The following is a 23060-nucleotide window of genomic DNA, read 5'->3' on the forward strand; positions in this document are numbered from 1 at the left end:
CCCTCGATTAGATTCCAGTCTGTACCTCACTCCCAGGTATCCATTATTCTGTATATAAACCATCTGAACCCCTCGATTAGATTCCAGTCTGTAACTCACTCCCAGGTATCCATTATTCTGTATATAAACCATCTGAACCCCTCGATTAGATTCCAGTCTGTAACTCACTCCCAGGTATCCATTATTCTATATATAAACCATCTGAACCCCTCGATTAGATTCCAGTCTGTAACTCACTCCCAGGTATCCATTATTCTCTATATAAACCATCTGAACCCCTCGATTAGATTCCAGTCTGTAACTCACTCCCAGGTATCCATTATTCTATATATAAACCATCTGAACCCCTCGATTAGATTCCAGTCTGTACCTCACTCCCATGTACCTATTCTTCTGTATATAACCCATCCAAATTAGTGCATCATTGTACATCACAGATGCCTCACCATGCCCATAGAGAGCTGTTTCTGATTGTTCCAGGCCGGGAGGGTGGTAGCAAACATTCCCTTTGGGAAGATGGATCCTGCAACGCTGTGATCCCGGGATAATTTTTGTTTATTTCAAAAATATACTTTATTCATAGAATGATTTGATGGTCTGTACATTGGATCATGCCATACATATGTCCATATTTACAAACACAGATTCGACTTTATCCTTGTCATTCACATTTACAATCCTGTGCATTTTTCAATCTTGTACATATATTTGGCTGAGGCATCAGCAGAGCCCAAAAAAACGTCTGCATGGGCCCCCTGTTCTTCTTTCGGCAGGCCGATTTTACACGGTGGTCTTTCCCCACCGCGCCTTGGCGGCAGCTGCCCCAAGCTTCAGCGCGTCCTTCAGCACGTAGTCTTGGACCTTGGAATATGCCAGTCTGCAACACTCGGTCGGGGTCAACTCCTTCAGCTGGAAGATCAACAGGTTTCGGACCGCCCAGAGAGCGTCCTTCACCGAGTTGATGATCCTCCAGGCGCAGTTAATGTTCGTCTCGGTGTGAGTCCCAGGAAACAGGCCGTAGAGCACGGAGTCCCGCGTCACGGCGCTGCTCGGGACGAACCTCGACAAGCACCACTGCATTCCTCTCCAGACTTCCTCTGCATAGGCACATTCCAGAAGGAGGTGTGTGACAGTCTCGTCCCCCCCGCAGCCACTTCGAGGGCAGCGTGCGGTGCGGCAGAGAGTCCGGGCGTGCATGAAGGATCTCACAGGCAGAGCCCTTCTCACCACCAGCCAAGCCACGTCTTGGTGCTTGTTGGAAAGTTCTGGCGATGAGGCATTCTGCCAAATGGCTTTGACAGTCTGCTCAGGGAACCGCTCGACAGGATCCGCCCTCTCCTTTTCCCGAAGGGTCTCAAGGACGCTACGTGCTGACCACTTCCTGATGGACTTGTGGTCAAAGGTGTTTTTCCTCATAAATTTCTCCACGAAGGACAGGTGATACGGAACGGTCCAACTACTCGGAGCGTTCCGCGGCAGCGAGGCCAGGCCCATCCTTCGCAACACCGGGGACAGGTAGAACCTCAGTACGTAGTGACACTTGGTGTTTGCGTACCGGGGATCCACGCACAGCTTGATGCAGCCACACACAAAGGTGGCCATCAGGGTGAGGGTGGCATTGGGCGTGTTTTTTCCCCCATTGCACCGGTCTTTGTACATAGAGTCTCTTCGGACCCGGTCCATCTTTGATCTCCAAATGAATTGGAAGATGGCCCGGGTGACTGCGGCGGCACAGGTCCTGGGGATAGGCCAGACCTGTGCCACATATAGCAATACTGAGAGTACCTCACACCTGATGACCAGGTTTTTTCCCGCGATGGAGAGCGACCGTTGCCCCCATCTGCCTAGTTTCTGTCTCATCTTCCTGATCCGCTCCTCTCAGGTCTTGGCGCACGCCCCAGCCCCCCCGAACCAAATACCCAGCACCTTCAGGTGGTCAGTCCTGACGGTGAAGGGGATAGAGGATTGGTCGGCCCAGTTCCCGAAGAGCATGGCCTCGCTCTTGCCTCGGTTTACCTTGGCCCCCGAGGCCCGTTCGAACTGGTCACAGATGCACACGAGTCTGTGCACGGACAGCGGATCCGAGCAGAAAACAGCGACGTCATCCATGTACAGGGAGGCCTTAACCTGCAGGCCCCCGCTGCCAGGAATAGTCACCCCTCTCAGGCTCGCATCCTTCCTGATGGACTCGGCAAATGGCTCTATGCAACACACAAACAAGGCGGGTGAGAGAGGGCAGCCCTGCCTGACTCCAGATCTTACAGGGAAGCTATCTGATTCCCACCCATTGATTGAGACTGCACTGACAATGTTGGTGTAGAGCAGTCTGATCCAATTTCCGATTCCCTCCCCAAAGCCCATTTTGGAGAGGACATCCCTCATATATGTATGCGATATCCTGTCAAAGGCTTTCTCCTGGTCCAGGCTGATGAGGCAGGTGTCCACCCCCCTGTCCTGCACGTAGGCGATCGTATCCCTGAGGAGTGCGAGACTGTCAGTGATCCCGGGATAATGTCCCTGCTGAAGTACGCCAGGCCTTCACCTCTGGCTAACCTTCTCGCTCCAAAAACCCCAACCCACAATCTCATGTTGGTCACCTCCTGGTCAAGGTGAAAGGCCGCACCATGAGCTGGAGACCTACCTTCGCTGAATGAGAGCTCTCTCAGAAGGTGGTGAACCTTTGCAGGCGAATTTCGAGCAGAGGTCGCCGTAGCGAGGGTTAACAGGGGATGTCAGGGACGTCGAATTGAGGCTACCATCAGATTGGCCATGATCTTCTTGAACGGCACAGCAGGTTGGAGGGGCTTAAATGACCTTCTGCTTGTACCTTCAAAAGTGTAATTTGACCGCCCAGTCTTGTTGCGTCAGTGCCATCCTGTGTTGTCAGTAATCTGGGCCCACAGACACAGGAGTCCTGCTGTGATCTCCCACCACTACTGCTCGTACCTCAATGTTCCTCCATCCCTCCAGTGCTGAGCCCCACTGACTCTCAGTAAAATCTACAAGGAGGAGCAGCACAGCGGGTTGGTGACAGGGTGGACAAACAAATGCAGGCCTCGCCATCCCCACGCTTGAATAAATTTGAAAAATTCACTCCATCTACCGACACTGCACGATGGAAAGAGTGTTCATCACCTACAAGGTGCACTGCAGTGACTCACCAAGACCCCCCAACAGTAGGTTCTAGTCCCATGGCCTCTGCTGCCCTGAGGGATAAGGATAGCACATACATGGGAACACCACGGTGGCACAGTGGTTAGCACTGCTGCCTCACAGCGCCAGAGACCTGGGTTCAATTCCCGACTCAGGCGACTGACTGTGTGGAGTTTGCACGTTCTCCCCGTGTCTGCGTGGGTTTCCTCCGGGTGCTCCGGTTTCCTCCCACAGTCCAAAGATGTGCAGGGTCAGGTGAATTGACCACGCTAAATTGCCCGTAGTGTTAGGTAAGGGGTAAATGTAGGGGTATGGTTGGGTTGCGCTTCGGCGGGGCGGTGTGGACTTGTTGGGCCGAAGGGCCTGTTTCCACACTGTAAGTAATCTAATCTAAAAAAAAAAAACCACTATCACCTGCAAATCCCCCCCTCCAGGCCACTCGATATCCTGACTTGGAAATATATCGCCAATGGGGCTGCACGGTGGCTCAGTAGTTAGCGCTGCTGCCTCACAGCACCAGGGTTCGATTCCAGCCTCGGGCAACTATGTGGAATTTGCACCTTCTCCCTGTTTCCTCCCCCACACCCAAAGATGTGCAGGTGAGGGAAAATTGGCCATGCTAAATCATCCTATAGTGTAAGGTGCATTAGTCAGGGATAAATGTCGGGAAATGGGTCTGGGTGGGTTAGTCTCTGAAGGGTCGGTGTGGACTTGTTGGGCCGAATGGCCTGTTTCCACACTGTAGGGAATCTAATGTAAAAGGTGAGGGTGAGGTGCTATGACACTTCGTGGCCAGTGCTCCTACCCCATATATGGTGGAAGGAGCCGGCACTGAAATGTTCCCGGACAGACATACTCCATGAATCCGTACCTGCAATGTCGAGGGTGGCGTTGGGTTGGGGGGGGTGGGGGGAGGGGGGGGTTGGGGGGGGGTAGGTGGGGGAGTGAAGTTCAACACGGCTGGGAAGGTGAGACCAATAGACAATAGACAATAGATGCAGGAGTAGGCTATTCAGCCCTTCGAGCCCGCACCGCCATTCAATATGATCATGGCTGATCATCCTTAATCAGTATCCTGTACCTGCCTTATCTCCATAACCCTTGATTCCATAATCCTTGAGAGCTCTATCCAATTCTTTCTTAAATGAATCCAGAGACTGGGCCTTCACTGCCCTCTGGGGCAGAGCATTCCACACAGCCACCACTCTCTGGGTGAAGTAGTTTCTCCTCATCTCTGTCCTAAATGGTCTACCCCGTATTTTTAAGTTGTGTCCTCTGGTTCGGCACTCCCCCATCAACGGAAATATGTTTCCTCCTGCCAGAGTGTCCAGTCCTTTCATAATCCTATACGTTTCAATCAGATCCCCTCTCAGTCTTCTAAACTCAAGGGTATACAAGACCAGTCGCTTCAGTCTTTCCGTGTAAGGCAATCCTGCCATTCCAGGAATTGACCTCGTGAACCTACGCTGCACTCCCTCAATAGCCAGAATGTCTTTCCTCAAATTTGGAGACCAGAACTGTACACAATACTCCAGGTGTGGTCTCACCAGGGCCCTGTATAGCTGCAGAAGCACCTCTTTGCTTCTATACTCAATCCCTCTTGTTATGAAGGCCAGCATGCTATTAGCCTTCTTCACTACCTGCTGTACCTGCATGCTTACCTTCATTGACTGGTGGACAAGAACACCCAGATCTCTCTGAACAGCCCCTTTACCTAATTTGATACCATTGAGGTAGTAATCTGCCTCCTGTTCTTGCCACCAAAGTGGATAACCAGACATTTATCCACATTAAACTGCATCTGCCATGCATCTGTCCACTCACCCAACTTGTCCAGGTCACCCTGTAATCTCCTAACATCCTCCTCACATTTCACCCTACCACCTAGCTTTGTATCATCAGCAAATTTGCTAATGTTATTGCTGATACCATCTTCTATATCATTTACATATATTGTAAAAAGCTGCGGTCCCAGCACTGATCCCTGCGGTACCCCACTGGTCACTGCCTGCCATTCCGAAATGGAGCCGTTAATCACTACCCTTTGCTTCCTATTAGCCAACCAATTCTCTATCCAATCTAGTACTTTGCCCCCATTACCGTGCGCCCTAATTTTACTCACTAACCTCTTGTGTGGGACTTTATCAAAGGCTTTCTGAAAGTCCAGGTACACTACATCCACTGGATCTCCCTCGTCCATCTTCCGAGTTACATCCTCAAAAAATTCAAGAAGATTAGTCAAGCATGATTTCCCCTTCATAAATCCATGCTGACTCTGTCCTATCCTGTTACTATTATCCAGATGTGCCGTAATTTCATCCTTTATAATAGACTCCAGCATCTTTCCCACCACTGAGGTCAGACTAACTGGCCTATAATTTCCTGCTTTCTCCCGCCCACCCTTCTTAAAAAGTGGCACAACATTAGCCGCCCTCCAATCCTCAGGAACCGACCCCGATTCTATTGAACTCTGGAAAATAATCACCAATGCATCCATGATTTCCCAAGCCACCTCCTTCAGTACCCTGGGATGTAGACCATCAGGCTCCGGAGACTTATCAACCTTCAGACCTAACAGCCTCTCCAACACCAAATCCTGGCAAATATAAATTCCTTTAAATTCAGGTCCTTCAGCCACTGTTACCTCAGGGAGATTGCTTGTGTCTTCCCCAGTGAACACAGATCTGAAGTATCCATTTAATTCCTCTGCCATTTCTTCGTTCCCAGTAATCTATTCCCCTGTTTCTGTCTTCAAGGGCCCAATTTTAGTCTTAACCATTTTTTTGCCTTGGACATACCTAAAAAAGCTTTTACTATCCTCCTTTATATTCTTGGCCAGTTTACCTTCGTACCTCATTTTTTTCTCTGCGTATTTCCTTCTTACTAATCCTCTGTTGTTCTTTAAAAGCTTCCCAGTCCTCAGTTTTCCCACTTATCTTTGCTAAGTTATACTTTACCAGGCAGCTTCCCGATCCGTCCTCATTTTCTGCCGTCTCAAGGAAGCTACATATCAGCCATGTCTGGCAGAATCGTACAGCACAGAAGGAGGGACATTCTGCCCACTGTGCCTCTGTCAGCCCTTTGAAAGGGCTGCCCTATTAGCCCCGTCTCTCCCTGATTGTACATTAATGACAGACCAGTCCTGATTTTGAGTGGAACCCTTTTTGCTCAGGAACCTATTCTTTTTTAATCAACTCATTCAGACCTCTGGAGCAACACGGTGACTCAGAGGTTAGCACTGCTGCCTCGCAGCACCAGAGACCTGGGTTTTATCCCACCCTCGGGTGACTGTGTGGAGTTTGCGCACTCTCCCCGTGTCTGCGTGGGTTTCCTCCGGGTGCTCCGGTTTCCTCCCACAGTCCGAAGATGTGCAGGTCAGGGTGGATTGGCCGTGCTAAATTGCCCATAGTGTTAGGTGCATTAGTCAGGGGTGAATGTAGGGGAATGGGTCTGGGTGGACTTGTTGGGCCGAAGGGCCTGTTTCCACACTGTAGGGAATCTAATCTAATCTAATCTGAAAAGGTGGGATTTGAACCCAGACTTCCCAGTCCGGAGAGGGGGGTGGGGGGGGGTAGGGCACACTACTCCTGTCCCACAGGCGGGAACCCTTAACCTTGCTTTAACTTCCTTGGTATGGCCTACTTCTGGCCTCTGCCTGGAGCCATGAGGTTTGAGCCCGTCCGCAGTCTGTGTCCCTGCAACACCAGCACTGTCTGGTACCTCCTCATCGTCACTCCCGAATCCCTCATACATTTGAGCAGCAGTTCATTGATGTCTGAAGGATTTCCTGGCATCCTCTTTGGCCAGCTGCTGCCTCCATTAGAAGGCCCCGGACGCCAAGGTAACCTTTATTATTCTGATCCACGCTTGTACCCTGACATGGCCGAGGGCTCACAGTGTTCCAGGACTGGACCCTTCCCACAGCCTTGAGCAGCATCTCCAGGCTGGTGCTACCCTCTGCAGCACCTTCAAAAGTCCTGCCCATCTTCAGATGAGGCGTTAAACCCCTCAGGTGGATGTAAAAGGATTTAAATAAATAAGAATCTATTTTATTCGTAAAAATATCTTTATATCCTACATAATCACTGAAGCAGTTTGGTTCTGTACAGTAGCTAATGAAGAAAAGAGCAAACATTGGGTTTGACTCTATCTCAACAAACCAACGTGTTCCTTTCTTGTACAGGTTTATATATTTACATATAATTGAGACACGGCGAGAGTCCAATACCTAAACGGGCCTCCATTTACCTCTACCCCAGATGGTGGTCTTTCCCCACTGCCCCTTGGCAGCAGCTGCCCCACGCTTCAGCGCGTCCCTCAGTGCGTAGTCCTGGATCTTGGAATGGGCCAGTCTGCAACATTCAGTCAGGGTCAACCCCTTGCCCTGGAAGACCGACAAGTTTCGGGCAGACCAAAGAGCGCCTTTGACCGAGGTGACGGTCCTCCAGGCACAGTCGATGTTCGTCTCGGTGTGTGTCCCGGGGAGCACGGAGTCACGGAGCTGCTCGGGACGAACCTCGACCCAAACCACTGCATCTCCCTCCAGGCTCCCTTTACAAAGGCACACTCCAGAGGGAGATCTCTGGCAGTCTCTACACCCCCACGGCCAGTTCAAAGACACCATGAGTTGGCACAGACCGTACATGAAAGATCTCCCATGTAAAAGATCCCACAGCTGCCATTTCGAGATCAAGCAGCTGGAGGGAATCTCTGCCCCATCCCGAGTGCATGGCAAACTGCATCAGTTTGAAGAAAAGGTGACCAGGCCACAATCACAGTGAATGCTTGTGGGCTCTTTCTGTGCAAAAATCAGTCCACTGCACTACAACTCTGATAAGACTCCGTAACAATACTCCAGGAACTGCTTGACTGTGAAATTATTTCATTCGCTCACGGGTTTGTGGGTCTCTGGTTAAGCCAGCATTTATTACCCATTCCTAATAACAGTTAAGTGTCAAACATGTCAGTGTGGGTCTGGAGTCACGTGTAGGCCAGACCAGGTAAGGATGGCAAATTCCTTCCCTGAAGCATATTAGTGGACCAGATGGGTTACCTCAATCCTCTCCCCTCCCCTCAACAATGGATTCACGGTCTTCATTAGACCCTTAATTCCAGATTCTTTATTGAATCCAAATTCCACCATCTCCTGTGAAAGGATTCGAACCTAGCTCCCTAGACCATCAGCTGAGTTTCTGCATTCACCAGGCCATACCTTCCCCTTGCTATTGGTTTGCCCCTGAAATGGTCCAAGGTGCTTTCAGAGATGTCAGCTCTTCCTTCCCACTCAAACACCCCCTCCCATGTCACGACAGTGTGGATATATTTGCTGTCTTGGCTCAGTGGTTAGCGCTGCTGCTTCACAACGTTAGGCACCCGGGTTCGATTCCGGACCCGGGTTCGATTCCAGCCTAGGGAGACGGTCTGTGTGGAATCTGCATGTTTTCCCTGTTGGCAGCATGGGTTTTCTCCGGGTGCTCTGGTCTCCTCCCACAATCCAAAGATGTGCAGGTTAGGGTGGGTTGGCCGTGATAAATTGTCCCATAGTGCCCAGGGATGTGCAGGTTAGGGTGGGTTGGCCGTGATAAATTGTCCCATAGTGCCCAGGGATGTGCAGGTTAGGGTGGATTGGCCGTGCTAAATTGTCCCTTGGTGTCCTGGGATGTGCAGGTTAGGGTGGATTGGCCGTGCTAAATTGTCCCATAGTGTCCAGGGATGTGCAGGTTAGGGTGGATTGGCCGTGCTAAATTGTCCCATAGTGCCCAGGGATGTGCAGGTTAGGGTGGATTGGCCGTGCTAAATTGTCCCATAGTGCCCAGGGATGTGCAGGTTAGGGGGGGTTTGGCCGTGCTAAATTGTCCCATAGTGACCAGGGATGTGTAGGTTAGGGTGGATTGGCCGTGCTAAATTGTCCCATAGTGCCCAGGTATGTGCAGGTTAGGGTGGATTGGCCATGCTAAATTGTCCCATAGTGACCAGGGATATGCAGGTTAGGGTGGATTGGCCGTGCTAAATTGTCCCCATAGTGCCCAGGGATGTTCAGGTTAGGGTGGATTGGCCGTGCTAAATTGTCCCATAGTGACCAGGGGTGTGTAGGTTAGGGTGGATTGGCCATGCTAAATTGTCCCATAGTGCTCAGGGATGTGCAGGTTAGGGTGGATTGGCCGTGCTAAATTGTCCCATAGTGCTCAGGGATGTGCAGGTTAGGGTGGATTGGCCGTGCTAAATTGTCCCCATAGTGCCCAGGGATGTTCAGGTTAGGGTGGATTGGCCGTGCTAAATTGTCCCATAGTGCTCAGGGATGTGCAGGCTGGGTGGGGTTAGTCATGGGAAATGCAGGGTTATAGGGTATTGGGGGTGGGGCTTGGGTGGGATGTTGTTCGGAGGGTCAGTGTGAATTGATGGGCTGAATGGCCTGTTTCCACACAATAGGGATCCTGTGATGACTGCGGCTTCTGCCTTTCTGTCTTTGTTGCAGGTGCTCTGTATGATCACCGCCCCAGTCACCATGATAGTTAGCAGTCAACAGGACGCTGCCTTTGCCTTCGCCTCCCTCGCTGTTGTCTTCTCCGTCTACATCACCCTGGTGGTCCTGTTCGTCCCCAAGGTTCGTGACTTCCTGCTCTTTCACCGGGGTGGAGTGGAGGGGCGTGAAGGGGGGGGGGAGCGAGAGGAACGAACACCACGAGTGGCAGACACACCACGTGTGCCCCCACCCTGTCTCCCACCTGAGACCAAACACGGGCCGCTGATTTCAAAACAGAGGGCCGTGGTTTGAGGTAACCGCGTGGACCAGTGGGAAACTAAGACCTTCTCTGGAACTGGCTGCATTTGACGGCGGGGGGGGGGGGGGGGGGGGGAGCTGACCAAAATCCACAAAATATGAGGAGCAACAGACAGGGTGGATCAAGATAAAGCACTCCTGCCAGTCTGGGGCTCAGGGACACCGCCTGAACTTGGAGCCGGACCTCCCGGGAGTGAGCGCGTTGACACCACGCGAGCGGTTGTGTTAACAATTCCTTTTGGCAGAGGGGGCAGTGGATGTCGGGGGGGGGGGGGGGGGGGTAATTGTCCATTTTAAGTCTCGGGCTTCGTAGATTCTTGTTTCGTTTGCGAGCCGAAGGCGTTGAGGGTCTCTGGAGCAAACATGAGGCTTTGGAGAGTTGGGCCTACAGATCGACCGTGATCCCGTTCAGTGGGGGAGCAGGCCAAAGTAGAGTCGACATAGTCTCTCATTACAGAGGGGGGAGAGAGAGAGAGAGAGAGAGAGATAGACGCACAACTGTCAGTGAGTTTAACCCGAGGGCAAGTGTTGAGGATGAGAATGCAGGACGTTTGTGGTAACCTCAGTTGAAGAGAAGCCGGTGCTGGGCTGGACAGGACAATGTAAAAGTTTCTAGGAGACAGTGAGGGCTGTAGATGCTGGAGATCAGAGTCGAGAGTGTGGTGCTGGAAAAGCACAGCAGGTCAGGCAAGCATCCGAGGAGCAGGAGAATCGACGTTTCGGGCATAAGCCCTTCAACAGGAATGAGGCTTGTGGGCCGGGGGCTGAGAGATAAATGGGAGGGGAGTTGGGGCTGTATCACACAACATCAGGTTATAGTCCAACAGGGTTTTATTTGGAAGCGCTAGCTTTCGGAGTGCTGCTCCTTCATCAGGTAGAGAGTGGGGCAGGATCATAAGACACAGAATGTCTAGCGCAAAGTCACAGTGTCATGCAACTGATATTGAACAAACCCAGATTACTGTTAAGTTTTTCATCTTTTAGAATGGGTTGCAGGTTTCAACTCATTAATATGTAAATCCCAGAACTTTTCAAGTCACATTCCTGAGATAACCCATTCGAAGAGATGAAAGACTTAACAGCAATCTAGCTTTCCTCAATATGTTACATCAGTTGCATGACACTGTGATCTTTTGATATAAATTCTGTGTCTTATCATCCTGCTCCACTACCACCAGATGAAGGAGCAGCGCTCCGAAAGCTAGTGCTTCCAAATAAACCCTGTTGGACTATAACCTGGTGTTGTGTGATTCTTAACACAGTTGACGCAGGAATTGAACCCACACGGTTGGCACTGGTCTGTACTGCTAGCCAGTTGCTCAGCCAGCTGAGCTAACCAACTCCCAAGGCGTGAGGTGTTGAATAGCTTCCTCCTGAACCTGTGTTCCCCAGGGCCCCGGGACTGTGATCACTGCCGTTGACCTTTCTACAAAATATTTCAGACTCGGGAATTGGAAGTGCGATAACTAGATTTGCAGATGCCAACAAAATTGGGAGGCCTAATAGACACAGAGGAGGTTTGCAACGAGACATGAGAAAAGATGAGTAAACTTGCAGAAAGACCAGGGAGTTGGCTAATCAGTTGAGCATGAGGGTAGCTTCACATTCCTCTCTCTTCAGTTCACTCATTGGATATGGGCATTGCCAGCTAGGGCCAGCCTTTATTGCCCGTCCCTAGAGTTACTCCCTTGAGAAGATGGGGGGGGGGTGAGCTGCCATCTTGAACCAGTCCACCTGCTGTGGGTTGACCCACGATGCCCTGAGGGAGGGAGTTCCAGGATTCTGGCCCAGCCACACTAAAGGAGAGTCGAGGTAAAGGTGAGGGAACAGGAAATCCAGGGGCAAACAAAAATAGCGATTGCTGGAAAAGCTCAGCGGGTCTGGCAGCGTCGTTGGAGAGAAATCAGAACATTTCACGACCTTCCTCAGAACCGCTACCACATTAACCAACCCAAAACATTGACTCTAATTTGTCTCCTCAGTTGCCACTGGACCTGCTGAGCACTTCCAGCGATTTCTGTTTTACTTTCTGATTTATAGCAGCCGCGGTTCTCTTGGATTTTGTTTAGGAAATCCAGGGGCTACCGATGCACAAAACATTAGAAACGTCAGGACTGCTTCGCTTTCACAAAAACATGAACACAGCCCTTTGGGTCGCTTCGAGAGAAATGGAATTCACGACTCGAGAGACTACATTCAACTACCGCAGAGATTGGAACATAGTAGGGGGACCAAGATCACCCTTGCTCTCCACTGTGTTTTTTTTTAAATGGATTTAGGAGCACTGGGGAGGATCAGAAGAAAGGATTCACTGGAATGCGGGCACAATTGAGGGAATTTATCTTATCCAGGCAGACCCGAACAGATCGGGGCTAATTGCTTTTCTGCCGAAAGCAGAACTAAAGGGTGATCTAATGGAGGCATTGTGAAGGGATTGCGCAAATTGGATACAGAGGAAGTAAAGGCCGAGGGAGATAGACTTTTGATCTGCAAGGGATTTGAGGGCTTTTTGGGCAGGCGTGGAAGTGGGATTAAGGCCACTATCAGATCAGCCTCGACCTTCCTGAACTGAGAGGTCGAAAGAGATTATTCCCGCTCTGATTTCGAGTGACCTCAGGAAACATTGCCGTGTGAAACTTCGCATGTGTCCAAGAGGGAAAAAAAAATCAACCTAGCCCCATCTGAGAAAACAGCACCTTTGACAGAGAGTACTCGTGGTAGATGGAATTGAATTTAGATAAATGCAAGGTGCTGTATTTTGGAAAAGTAAATCAGGGCAGGACTTATACACTTAATGGGAAGGTCTGAGGGAGTGTTGCTGAACAAAGGGACCTTGGAGTGCTGGTTCGTAGCTCCTTGAAAGTGGAGTCGCAGGTAGATAGGATAGTGAAGAAGGAGTTTGGTATGCTTTCCTTTATTGGTCAGAGTATTGAGTACAGGAGTTGGGAGGTCATGTTGCGGCTGTACAGGACTGTTGGAATTTTGAGTGCAATTCTGGTCTCCTTCCTATTGGAAGGATGTTATGAAACTTGAAAGGGTTCAGAAAAGATTTACAAGGATGTTGCCAGGGTTGGAGGGTTTGAGCTACAGGGAGAGGCTGAACAGGACGGGGCTGTTTTCCCTGGAGCGTCGGAGGCTGAGGGGTGACCTCATAGAGGTTTATAAAATCATTAGGGGCTTGGATAGGGTAAATAGACAAAGTCTGTTCCCTGGGGTGGGGGAGTCCAGAACTAGAGGGCATAGGTTTAAGGTGAGAGGGGAAAGATTTAAAAGAGACCTACAGGGCAACTTTTTCACACAGAGGGTGGTACGTGTATGGAATGAGCTGCCAGAGGATGTGGTGGAGGCTGGTACAATTGCAACATTTAAGAGGCATTTGGATGGGTATATGAATAGGAAGGGTTTGGAGGGATATGGGCCGGGTGCTGGCAGGTGGGACTAGATTGGTTTGGGACATCTGGTCGGCATGGACGGGTTGGACCGAAGGGTCTGTTTCTGTGCTGTACATCTCTGTGACTATGACTGTTCACCCAGAGAGTGGTGAGCTGGTGGAGTTCACTGAGCCAGCAAACGGTTAAGGCCAAAACATTGTGTTTTCAAGAAGGAGGCTTGTGGCCGAAGGGATCGAGGGATACGGCGGAGGGCAGGATTACAGTATTGAGCTCGATCAGTCACGGTGAATTGTGCAGCAGGCTGGAGGGGCCGAATGGCTCCTACCTCCTGGGTTTCTCTGTTTCTCTGAGTGTGAAGTGGTGATGTCTGTGTGACAGATGCGGAGGTTGATCACCCGAGGAGAATGGCAGTCTGAGCAGCAGGACACCATGAAGACGGGCTCCTCCACCAACAACAACGACGAGGAGAAATCGCGGCAGCTGGAGAAGGAGAACCGCGAGCTGGAGAAGATCATTGTTGAGGTCTGTCTGGCATGTGTGGCACAGGGATTAGGAACTGCCTTCCAGCCTGTTCCCACACTCGGTTAGGCCGGGGTTTGAATTTGTATCCAAACTCTGCCTTCCCGTCTTGACTCTGCGATACTCTCCTTCCCCTTCATTCTCTCGTGGGGGATGTCACTGACCAGGCCAGTCTCCACTACCCAAGCCTGTGTGCCCTTTAGCCATTTCAGAGCGCAGTTTACAGTCAACCCCCGCTCCTGTGCGTTTGGAGTCACATGTCAAGCCAGACCAGGCAAGGACAACAGACTTCCTTTCGTGAAGGGAAGGTAAAAATTTCAGGGCGGGACAGTGGCTCAGTGGTTAGCACTGCTGCCTCACGGTGCCAGGGACCCGGGTTCGATTCCGCCCTCGGGCAACTGTCTGCATGGAGTTTGCACATTCTCCCGTGTCTGTGTGGGTTTCTTCTTACAGTCCAAAGATGTGCAGGTTAGGGTGGGTTGGCCATGCTAAATTACCCATAGTGCTCAGGGATGTGTAGGTCAGGGTGGATTGGCCATGCTAAATTACCCATAGTGCTAAGGGATGTGTAGGTCAGGGTGGATTGGCCATGCTAAATTACCCATAGTGCTCAGGGATGTGTAGGTCAGGGTGGATTGGCCGTGCTAAATTACCCCATAGTGTTCGGGGATGTGCAGGTTAGGGTGGATTGGCCGTGCTAAATTGTCCCATAGTGCCCAGGGATGTATAGGTTAGGGTGGATTGGCCGTGCTAAATTGTCCCATAGTGACCAGGGATGTGCAGGTTAGGGTGGATTGGCCGTGCTAAATTGTCCCATAGTGCTCAGGGATGTGTAGGTCAGGGTGGATTGGCCATGCTAAATTGTCCCCATAGTGCCCAGGAATGTGCAGACTAGGGTGGATTGGCTGTGCTAAATTGTCCCATAGTGATCAGGGATGTATAGGTTAGGGTGGATTGGCCGTGCTAAATTGTCCCATAGTGATCAGGGATGTATAGGTTAGGGTGGATTGGCCGTGCTAAATTGTCCCATAGTGATCAGGGATGTGTAGGTTAGGGTGGATTGGCCGTGCTAAATTGTCCCATAGTGCCCAGGGATGTGCAGGTTAGGGTGGATTGGCCATGCTAAATTGTCCCATAGTGCCCAGGAATGTGCAGGTTAGGGTGTATTGGCCGTGCTAAATTGTCCCATAGTGATCAGGGATGTATAGGTTAGGGTGGATTGGCCGTGCTAAATTGTCCCATAGTGATCAGGGATGTATAGGTTAGGGTGGATTGGCCGTGCTAAATTGTCCCATAGTGATCAGGGATGCGTAGGTTAGGGTGGATTGGCCGTGCTAAATTGTCCCATAGTGACCAGGGATGTACAGGTTAGGGTGGATTGGCCGTGCTAAAGTGTCCCATAGTGCCCAGGGATGTGTAGGTTAGGGTGGATTGGCCGTGCTAAATTGTCCCCATAGTGACCAGGGATGTATAGGTTATGTGCATTAGTCAGAGGTAAATGTCGAGTAATAGGAGTGGGGAATGGGTTACTCTTCATGGGGAGTTGGTGTGGACTTGATTGGCCAAACGGCCTGTTTCCACACTGTAGGGATTCTGTTCTACCAATCCCCCATGAGCTTTCAATTTATTACATACAAACTGGGCGTCAGTGTGGACTTGATAGGCTGCTCCCACACTGTATGGATTGCACCAAAAGAATTCATAACCCCCCAAAAAATGCTGAAACCCCTTCGATTCAGTCACGCTGCCTTTCAAATATGTTTCAGTGGGGAATGTCTGAAAGGGGAGCAGTGGTTGTTCGGAATGGTTGATAAACCTGGTGAAGGGATGCCCGCCTGTGTCTCACGGCCTCTCCTGCTCTCACTCCCACCTTCAGAAAGAAGAGCGGATTCTGGAACTCCGCCAGCAGCTCCAGCAGAGACAGCAGCAGCAGCTCCGATCACGGCGTCGCCCCTCCGGCGCTGCCAAGGAGAACCACGCCGACAACCACTACACGGGCAACTCGTCGGCGGGGACCGTCTCCTCCCTCTACCAGGCCAACCCGCCCCTGGTGCAGCGCCTGGCCTCCACCGAGCCAGCCGCCGACAAGCTGGGCAGAAACAACTGCGACGGCAGCCGGCTGCACCTCCTCTACAAGTGACGGGCCGGACTGAGGGAGGTGAGGGGTGAGTGGGGGGGGGGAGGGGGTGTGGGGGGGAGCTTCGACACCCTGACTCGGGCTCCTCTCGGTCGGCGGCACACGTGTACACTCCAAGACCTCGGGTCCCGGGAACGGGGTCGCACGGCTCAGTGTCCCCCCTCTCCCCACCCCACCCTCACCTCCCAAAACCGAGCGAGAGAGGAAGCATCCCCCTCCACCTGTCACCCCCCCACCCCACGCCAGCCTGTGTTTCCCATGGGTGCTGGCTCCGATAGCAGCGACCCGCTGAGTTATACAGTCCTGGAGGTGTACAGCACGGAAACAGACCCTTCGGTCCAACCCGTCCATGTCGCCCAGATATCCCAACCCAATCTAGTCCCACCTGCCAGCTCTCGGCCCATATCCCTCCAACCCTTCCTATTCATATACCCATCCAAATAACTCTTAAATGTTATCATTGTACCAGTCTCTACCACTTCCTCTGGCAGGTCATTCCATACACGCACCACCCTCTGTGTGAAAAAGTTGCCCCTTAGGTCTCTTTTATATCTTTCCCCTCTCCCTCTAAACCTATGCCCTCTAGTTCTGGACTCCCCAATCCCAGGGAAAAGACTTTGTCTATTTATCCTATCCACGCCCCTCATAATTTTGTAAACCTCTATAAGGTCACCCCTCAGCCTTCGATGCTCCAGGGAAAACAGCCCCAGCCTGTTCAGCCTCTCCCTGTAGCTCAAACCTTCCAACCTTGGCAACATCCTTGTCAATCTTTTCTGAACCCTTTCAAGTTTCTCAACATCCATCCCATAGGAAGGAACGTATTCCAAAAGTGGTCTAACCAATGTCCTGTACAGCCACAATATGACCCTCCCAACTCCTGTATCAATACTCTGACCAATAAAGAAACGCCTTCTTCATTATCCTATCTACCTGCGACTCCACTTTCAAGGAGCTATCCCAATCGTGAATGTTTCGGCAGGTTTGATTTTTTTTTAATTCCAGAGCGCACCGTACTGTTTTTAAAATGCTCCCACGTTTGTTTTGAAAAGGGCACAGTTTTTCACTGTGTCACGCTGTGACGAGCCCTCAGTGAGCAGAAGAATATTTCGCCATGTCCACAATCTTTATAAATCCATCGGGGAAACTTACTGTCCACCCTCGTTTTATCGAGATCCGTGCTCCCCAGCCACCATCCAATAGCAAAGGTTCCCCAGGGAATACCCGGTAAATAGTTCACGTCAGAGCCAGGGGAGGTTTTTTTTGGGAAAGGATATACATATTCCTCGGCCACAGTTTCGAAGACCCGTCCCAAAGCCGCAGAGAGTCCAAACTCTGTTGAGTTTTAACGACCCGTGTTGAATTAGAAGCGAGTGAGGACCAGTTTCAACTTCTCTCTTCAAACCCGGGTGGGGACAGAGAGGGGATTTGCAACACCTTGCTGTTAAAATACTACATGGGCCAGTTGTATTTTGGAATGTACATCAACCGTCACCCTAATCAGTCTTCAGAACAGAATATAGGTAACGAGTTCACTAGGACAGGAGGAAAGCAGAGGAAGGGATTTATCATAGTCCACTACACCCACCCACACCCCCTCCCCCACCCCCACCCCCATCCCCCACCTCTGTAGGAGTTACAATAATTCAGGAGTTGTAATCAGCACAGTTCACGGTCTCACAGTTGGTGCAGGGTCCTTGGTAAAGCACTTACCGATGCCAAGTCTTCCAGCGCTCCGCCAGCTCTGATGGATTTTATTCAAGGGCCTGATGTGAAATGTGGCCATGTCCGAGGTAGCACCAGCTAATGAAGATGTTTGCGTGTGGTCCGAGCCCATTGCTAATACCAGGCGAAAAGGGACACGGTGCAGGAGCTTTCCATCTCGCATTCATCCAAACAAACACAAAAATGCCAAAGTTAAGCCGATCAGAACAAGTTATAGTCCTGGAGGAAAAGGTTGCTGATTGGCCAAAGCGCTGGCAAGCAATGGGAACTCGAACGCAAGGTGAAGATCTTCGGTAGCCTCTCTCCGGTTTATTGGACGACGTTTCAAGTTCAGTACGGCCAGCCGAACAGTGGGAGATGTTACCCAAACCGCTCGAGAGAGAGAGAGAGGGACGGAAATTGGAATCTGAGCCGGGGCCCAGAAATAGGCGATACCACCCATTGTGCGGTCGGTCTGGCGTTCACTCGCGTTGACTTCAAGAGCGCGGAATATCGGGCTGTGGGAGAGTGACTGCCAAATGCCGTCTCCCAATCGATTCTGGCATCAGCCCTCTGGTTTATCGACCACAGGGTAAGACCTGTCACCGTTCTGTTGCTCCTGTTTGCTCTCGTCACCCACGCGGCGCCCTTGTCCCATTTCGACGGCAACTCAATCCCATTCTGACAGTGAGTATCTTTCTCTTTTAGAATGTTAGGGCTGTCCTCACTGTATCGCGACAGAAGAGTCACACTTGCTTCTTGACTGCTACGCCATATTGTACAAACTGCTTACTCTAGACTGTCAGAGTGACTTAGTCCGGTATTGTTCAGTTAGATTGGAAAAGTGGGATGGTGACTGTTCTCCAATGTACGCTGCACAAGTCAATTAGGATTTGGCATCTCAAGATGCATGGATGACTTTAACACGACGCCCACTGTAATTGGAAAGGACTTTGTTTATAATAAAATGCTTCTATATACTCGATCACGTTGCTGTGTTGTTATTGCTACAGTTCTACACCAATTAGCTCAGCACCAGCCTCTGGATTGTAAGCTGAGTAATACAGCGCTCTTGAAAAGTTCTGGCTTTCACATGCCTGAAACATGACAGTGGAGGCCTTCCTGTCATAGAGTCATAGAGATGTACAGCATGGAAACAGACCCTTCGGTCCAACCCGTCCATGCCGACCAGATATCCCAACCCAATCTAGTCCCACCTGCCAGCAGCCGGCCCATATCCCTCCAAACCCTTCCTATTCATATACCCATCCAGATGCCTTTTAAATGTTGTAATTGTGCCAGCCTCCACCACTTTCTCTGACAGCTCATTCCATACCCGTACCACCCTCTGTGTGAAAAACTTGCCCCTTAGGTCTCTTTTATATCTTTCCCCTCTCACCCTAAACCTAGTTCTGGACTCCCCCCACCCCAGGGAAAAGACTTGTCTATTTACCCTATCCATGCCCCTCATGATTTTATAAGGTCACCCCTCAGCCTCCGACGCTCCAGGGAAAACAGCCCCAGCCTGTTCAACCTCTCCTTGTAGCTCAAATCCTCCAACATCCTTGTGAGGTCGCGAGGTCAGTGGTATCACTCCCGGAGTCAGAGGAGGATGGTTGCGAAGCCCAGCTCCAGAGGGAGAGCACAGTCTGATGCAGAATGAAAGGGAACTGTTCCATTGTCAGAGGGGTCACTCTCGAGTTACCCCGTCCTCCCTTCTGCATCAGAGAGAAGGACCCAAGGCTGCAGCTGTGAAGAAGAACAGCAGAAAAGTTCTCTCTCTCTCATCGTGGCCAAGACGTATCCCTCGGCCAACATCAAGGGTCACAGGACGTGCAACGTGAACTCTGCTTCTTCCTCCACAGACCTGCTGAGTTTCTCCAGCAATCTCTGTTTATCTACCACGAAGGAAAAGTGATAGGTCTGTCAATTCACTGTAGGAGTTTGCTGCTTGCAGGTTACCCACTACGTATTTTTTTTACCTGACAGCAGTGTCTGTTCCTCATATTGTGCATCATTGGCTGACTCACCAGACTGTCTAGCCTGGTCCTAGCTACCTGTTTCCCGGTTCCTGCTTTTCCCCCTGCAAGTCACAGCACCCATGTTTTTTTTTTCATTGTTGGGTGTACGTAAATGTTTATGGCCAGTTTTAGACCAGGCGAAGGTGAGGACTGCAGATGCTGGAGATCAGAGTCTAGATTAGAGTGTGGTGCTGGAAAAGCGCAGCGGGTCAGGCAGCATCCGAGGAGCAGGAAAATCCTTCGTGAGGAATGACTGCCCAAGACATCGATTTTCCTGCTCCTCGGATGCTGCCTGACCTGCTGTGCTTTTCCAGCACCACTCTGACCTAGACTCAAGTATTGACCGACAGAGTTATAGGGTTCATAATTGTTTGCCTATAGCTAAAATTTGTAATAACAAGTTTTGTTAAATGTACAAAACTAAAATGGTCAAAGGATAGGGTAAATTAGGGAATCTTTTTAGATTTTGCCCAGAATAGCAGGATTTGTTTCCAAGGGGGTTACACCCACTGCCAGTGGGACAGCACTGACAACACTCTGGGCAATAGTGCTGAAACCATGTATTAGCCGTGCCCCTAGCCAAGTTACAATACACTGGCATCTGCCTGGCAATGTGGAAAAGCATAACCTGTACACAAAAACAGGGCAAACCCAACCCAGCCAATTAGTGTCCCTTCAGCCTACTCTTGATCTTCTGTCCAGCGATGGGAGGGTCACACACAGTGCTACAAAGCGATGGTTGCGAGGTAATAAGCTGCCCACCGATACAGGGGTTGTATTGTGCCAGCTCCTGACATCATTAGAGCCTTGCTTCAAACACTGACAGACAGAGGCAAGGTGAGAGTGACGGCCCCTGACATCAACGCTGCATTTAACCAAAGGTCACAGTGAAGACCCCTAGCCAAATGGCAATCAGTGGGTATCGTGGGGGCAAAGTCTCCGGGGGGGGCTGGTTGGAGTCATGGCAGTCACATAGGAAGACAGCCATGGTTGTTGGAGGGTGAGTCATCTCAGCCCCTGGGTGTCTCAGGGTAGTGCTGCTTTATCAATGATGTTCCATCATAGTGGGGATGATTGCACAGTGTTCAGCACCACTCATGACCCCTCAGATACTGAGGAATTCCATATCCGAATATAGTAAGACTCGGACAATATCCAGACATAGGCTAGGTGACAATGATGCTGGTGCCACGCAGTCAATGACATAGAGACGTACAGCACGGAAACAGACCCTTCGGTCCAACTAGTCCATGCCGACCAGCTATCCTAACCTAATCTAGTCCCATTTGCCAGCACTTGGCCCATATCCCTCCAAACCCTTCCTATTCATATACCCATCAAGATGCCTTTTAAATGCTGTAATTGTACCAGCCTCCACCACTTCCTCTGGCAGCTCCTTCCACACACACACCACCCTCTGCGTGAAAAAGTTGCCCCTCAGGTTCCTTTTTATATCTTTCCCCTCTCACCTTAAACCTATGCCCTCTAGTTTTGGACTCCCCTACTCTGGGGAAAAGATAAAGCTATTCACCTTATCAAAACCCCTCATGATTTTATAAACCTCTATAAGGTCACCCCCTCAGCCTCTGACGCTCCAGCCCCAGCCCGTTCAGCCTCTCCTTATCGCTCAAATCCTCCAACCCTGGCAACATCCTTTCAAATTTCACAGCAGCGTTCCTGTAGCAGGGAGACCAGAATTGAAATGCAGTTTTCCAAAAGTGGTCTAATCAATGTCCTCTACAGCTGGATCTTCGAGAGAGAATCTAGCCATTGTCCTTTGACATTCAATGACATGACCTTCATTAATGCCGTACTGTCAACATCCTTGGGGTTATCATTGGCAAGTGCAGTTCAGTTTTTTGGTCATATACATACTGTGGCTATAAAGGCAGGTCAGTGGCTAGGAATTCTGCAGCATGCAACCCCCCTCCTGTCTCTCCCTGTCCTGTTCACCATCTACAAGGCACAAGTCAGGGATGTGTTAGCGTATTCGCCACTTGTCTGGCTGAGTACAGCTCCAATAACGCTCAAGAAACCATCCAGGACAAAACAAGCCTTGATTTGCGTCACATCTATCGTTCTCAAAATCTGTTACCCTCCACCACCAATACACAGTGGCAGTAGTGCCTCGAATCCACAAGATGCAATGCAATAACTCACCAACGTTCCTCCAGTGCCACCTTCCAAACCCATCACCAAGAAGGACAGCAGCTGCCATCTTTGCCCTGCAAAGCCACTCACTGTCCGGAGTTGGAAATATATCACCGTACCTTCAGTGTTGGTGGGTCAATATCCTGGAACCCCCTCTCTAACAGCAGTGTGGGAGTCCCTACAACCCAAGGACTGCAGCAGTTCGAGAAGGTGGTCACTACTGTCTTCCCCAGAGTGGTTAGAGATGGACAGTCCCAGTCAGTCACACCCAGCAACTAATAAACAATATCTTATCTGTGTATCTGTGCGCGTCTCTGTGTGTGTGTATGTGTACGTGTGTCTGCCCCTCCATGTGTGTGCCTGTGTATGTGGGTTTGTGTGTGTCTGTGTGTGTGCGTATGTGTGAATGTTGTGTCTGTCTGTGTGTATATGTCTCTGTGTGTGTCTGTGTGTGTGCATGGGCGTGAATATGTGTCTGTCTCTGTGTATGTGTTGTGCGCGCGTGTGTGTATATGTGTGTGCGTGTCACTCTGTACTTGCCTGTGTGTCTGTGTCTGTGTTGTCTGTGTCTGTGTGTGTGTCTGTGGTGTGTATGTCTGTGTCTGTGTGCATTCGTGTGTGTGTGTGTGTGTGCGCAAGTGTGTGTGTGTGTGTGTGTGCATGCATGCGTATGTGTGTGTCTGTGTGAATGTGTGTCTGTGTGTGCGCGTCTGTGCGTGTGTGCATGCGCGCGTGCGTGTGTCTGTGTGCGCGCATCTGTGTGTGCATCTATGTATGTAAGTGTGTGTGTCTGTGTGTGTGTGTCTGCATCTATGTGTATGTGAGCATGTGTGTGTGTTTGTGTGCGCAGGGGTGTGTGTGTGTATCTGTGTGTGTGAGCGTGTGTGTATGTTTGTGTGCACGGCTGTGTGTGTGTCTGTGCGTGTGTCTGTGCATGTGTGTATGCAGGTGTGTGTATATCTGTGTCTGTGTGTGTATCCATGTCTGTGGGTGTGTGTGTGAGCGTGTGTGTTTGTTTGTATGCGCGTGTGTGTGTGTCTGCGTGTGTGTACGCAGGTGTGTGTGTGCGTGCGGGTGTGTGTGTACGCAGGTGTGTGTGTGTGCGTGCGGGTGCGTGTGTATGCAGGTGTGTGTGTGCGTGGGTGTGTGTGTGTGTGTGTGCGTGCGCATGCATGCCAATCAGTGTTGCTTACCGTGAACATCTC

General features: G+C 50.7%; 1 protein-coding gene across 1 annotated transcript in view; it reads left to right on the forward strand.

Annotated features, from left to right (window-relative positions):
* The window catches only part of gabbr1b (gamma-aminobutyric acid (GABA) B receptor, 1b), a 232337-nt gene extending 213669 nt beyond the window's left edge, over positions 1–18668 (forward strand). Inside the window, 3 exon segments of the mRNA XM_072550149.1 lie at positions 9629–9757; positions 13705–13848; positions 15722–18668. Coding sequence (XP_072406250.1) covers positions 9629–9757; positions 13705–13848; positions 15722–15985 — 537 coding nt within the window. The 3' untranslated portion in view covers positions 15986–18668.
* Positions 18669–23060: the final 4392 nt, after the last annotated feature.

Source organism: Chiloscyllium punctatum, chromosome 30, assembly GCF_047496795.1.
Source record: "Chiloscyllium punctatum isolate Juve2018m chromosome 30, sChiPun1.3, whole genome shotgun sequence".
In the NCBI taxonomy this organism is placed as follows: Eukaryota; Metazoa; Chordata; class Chondrichthyes; order Orectolobiformes; family Hemiscylliidae; genus Chiloscyllium; species Chiloscyllium punctatum.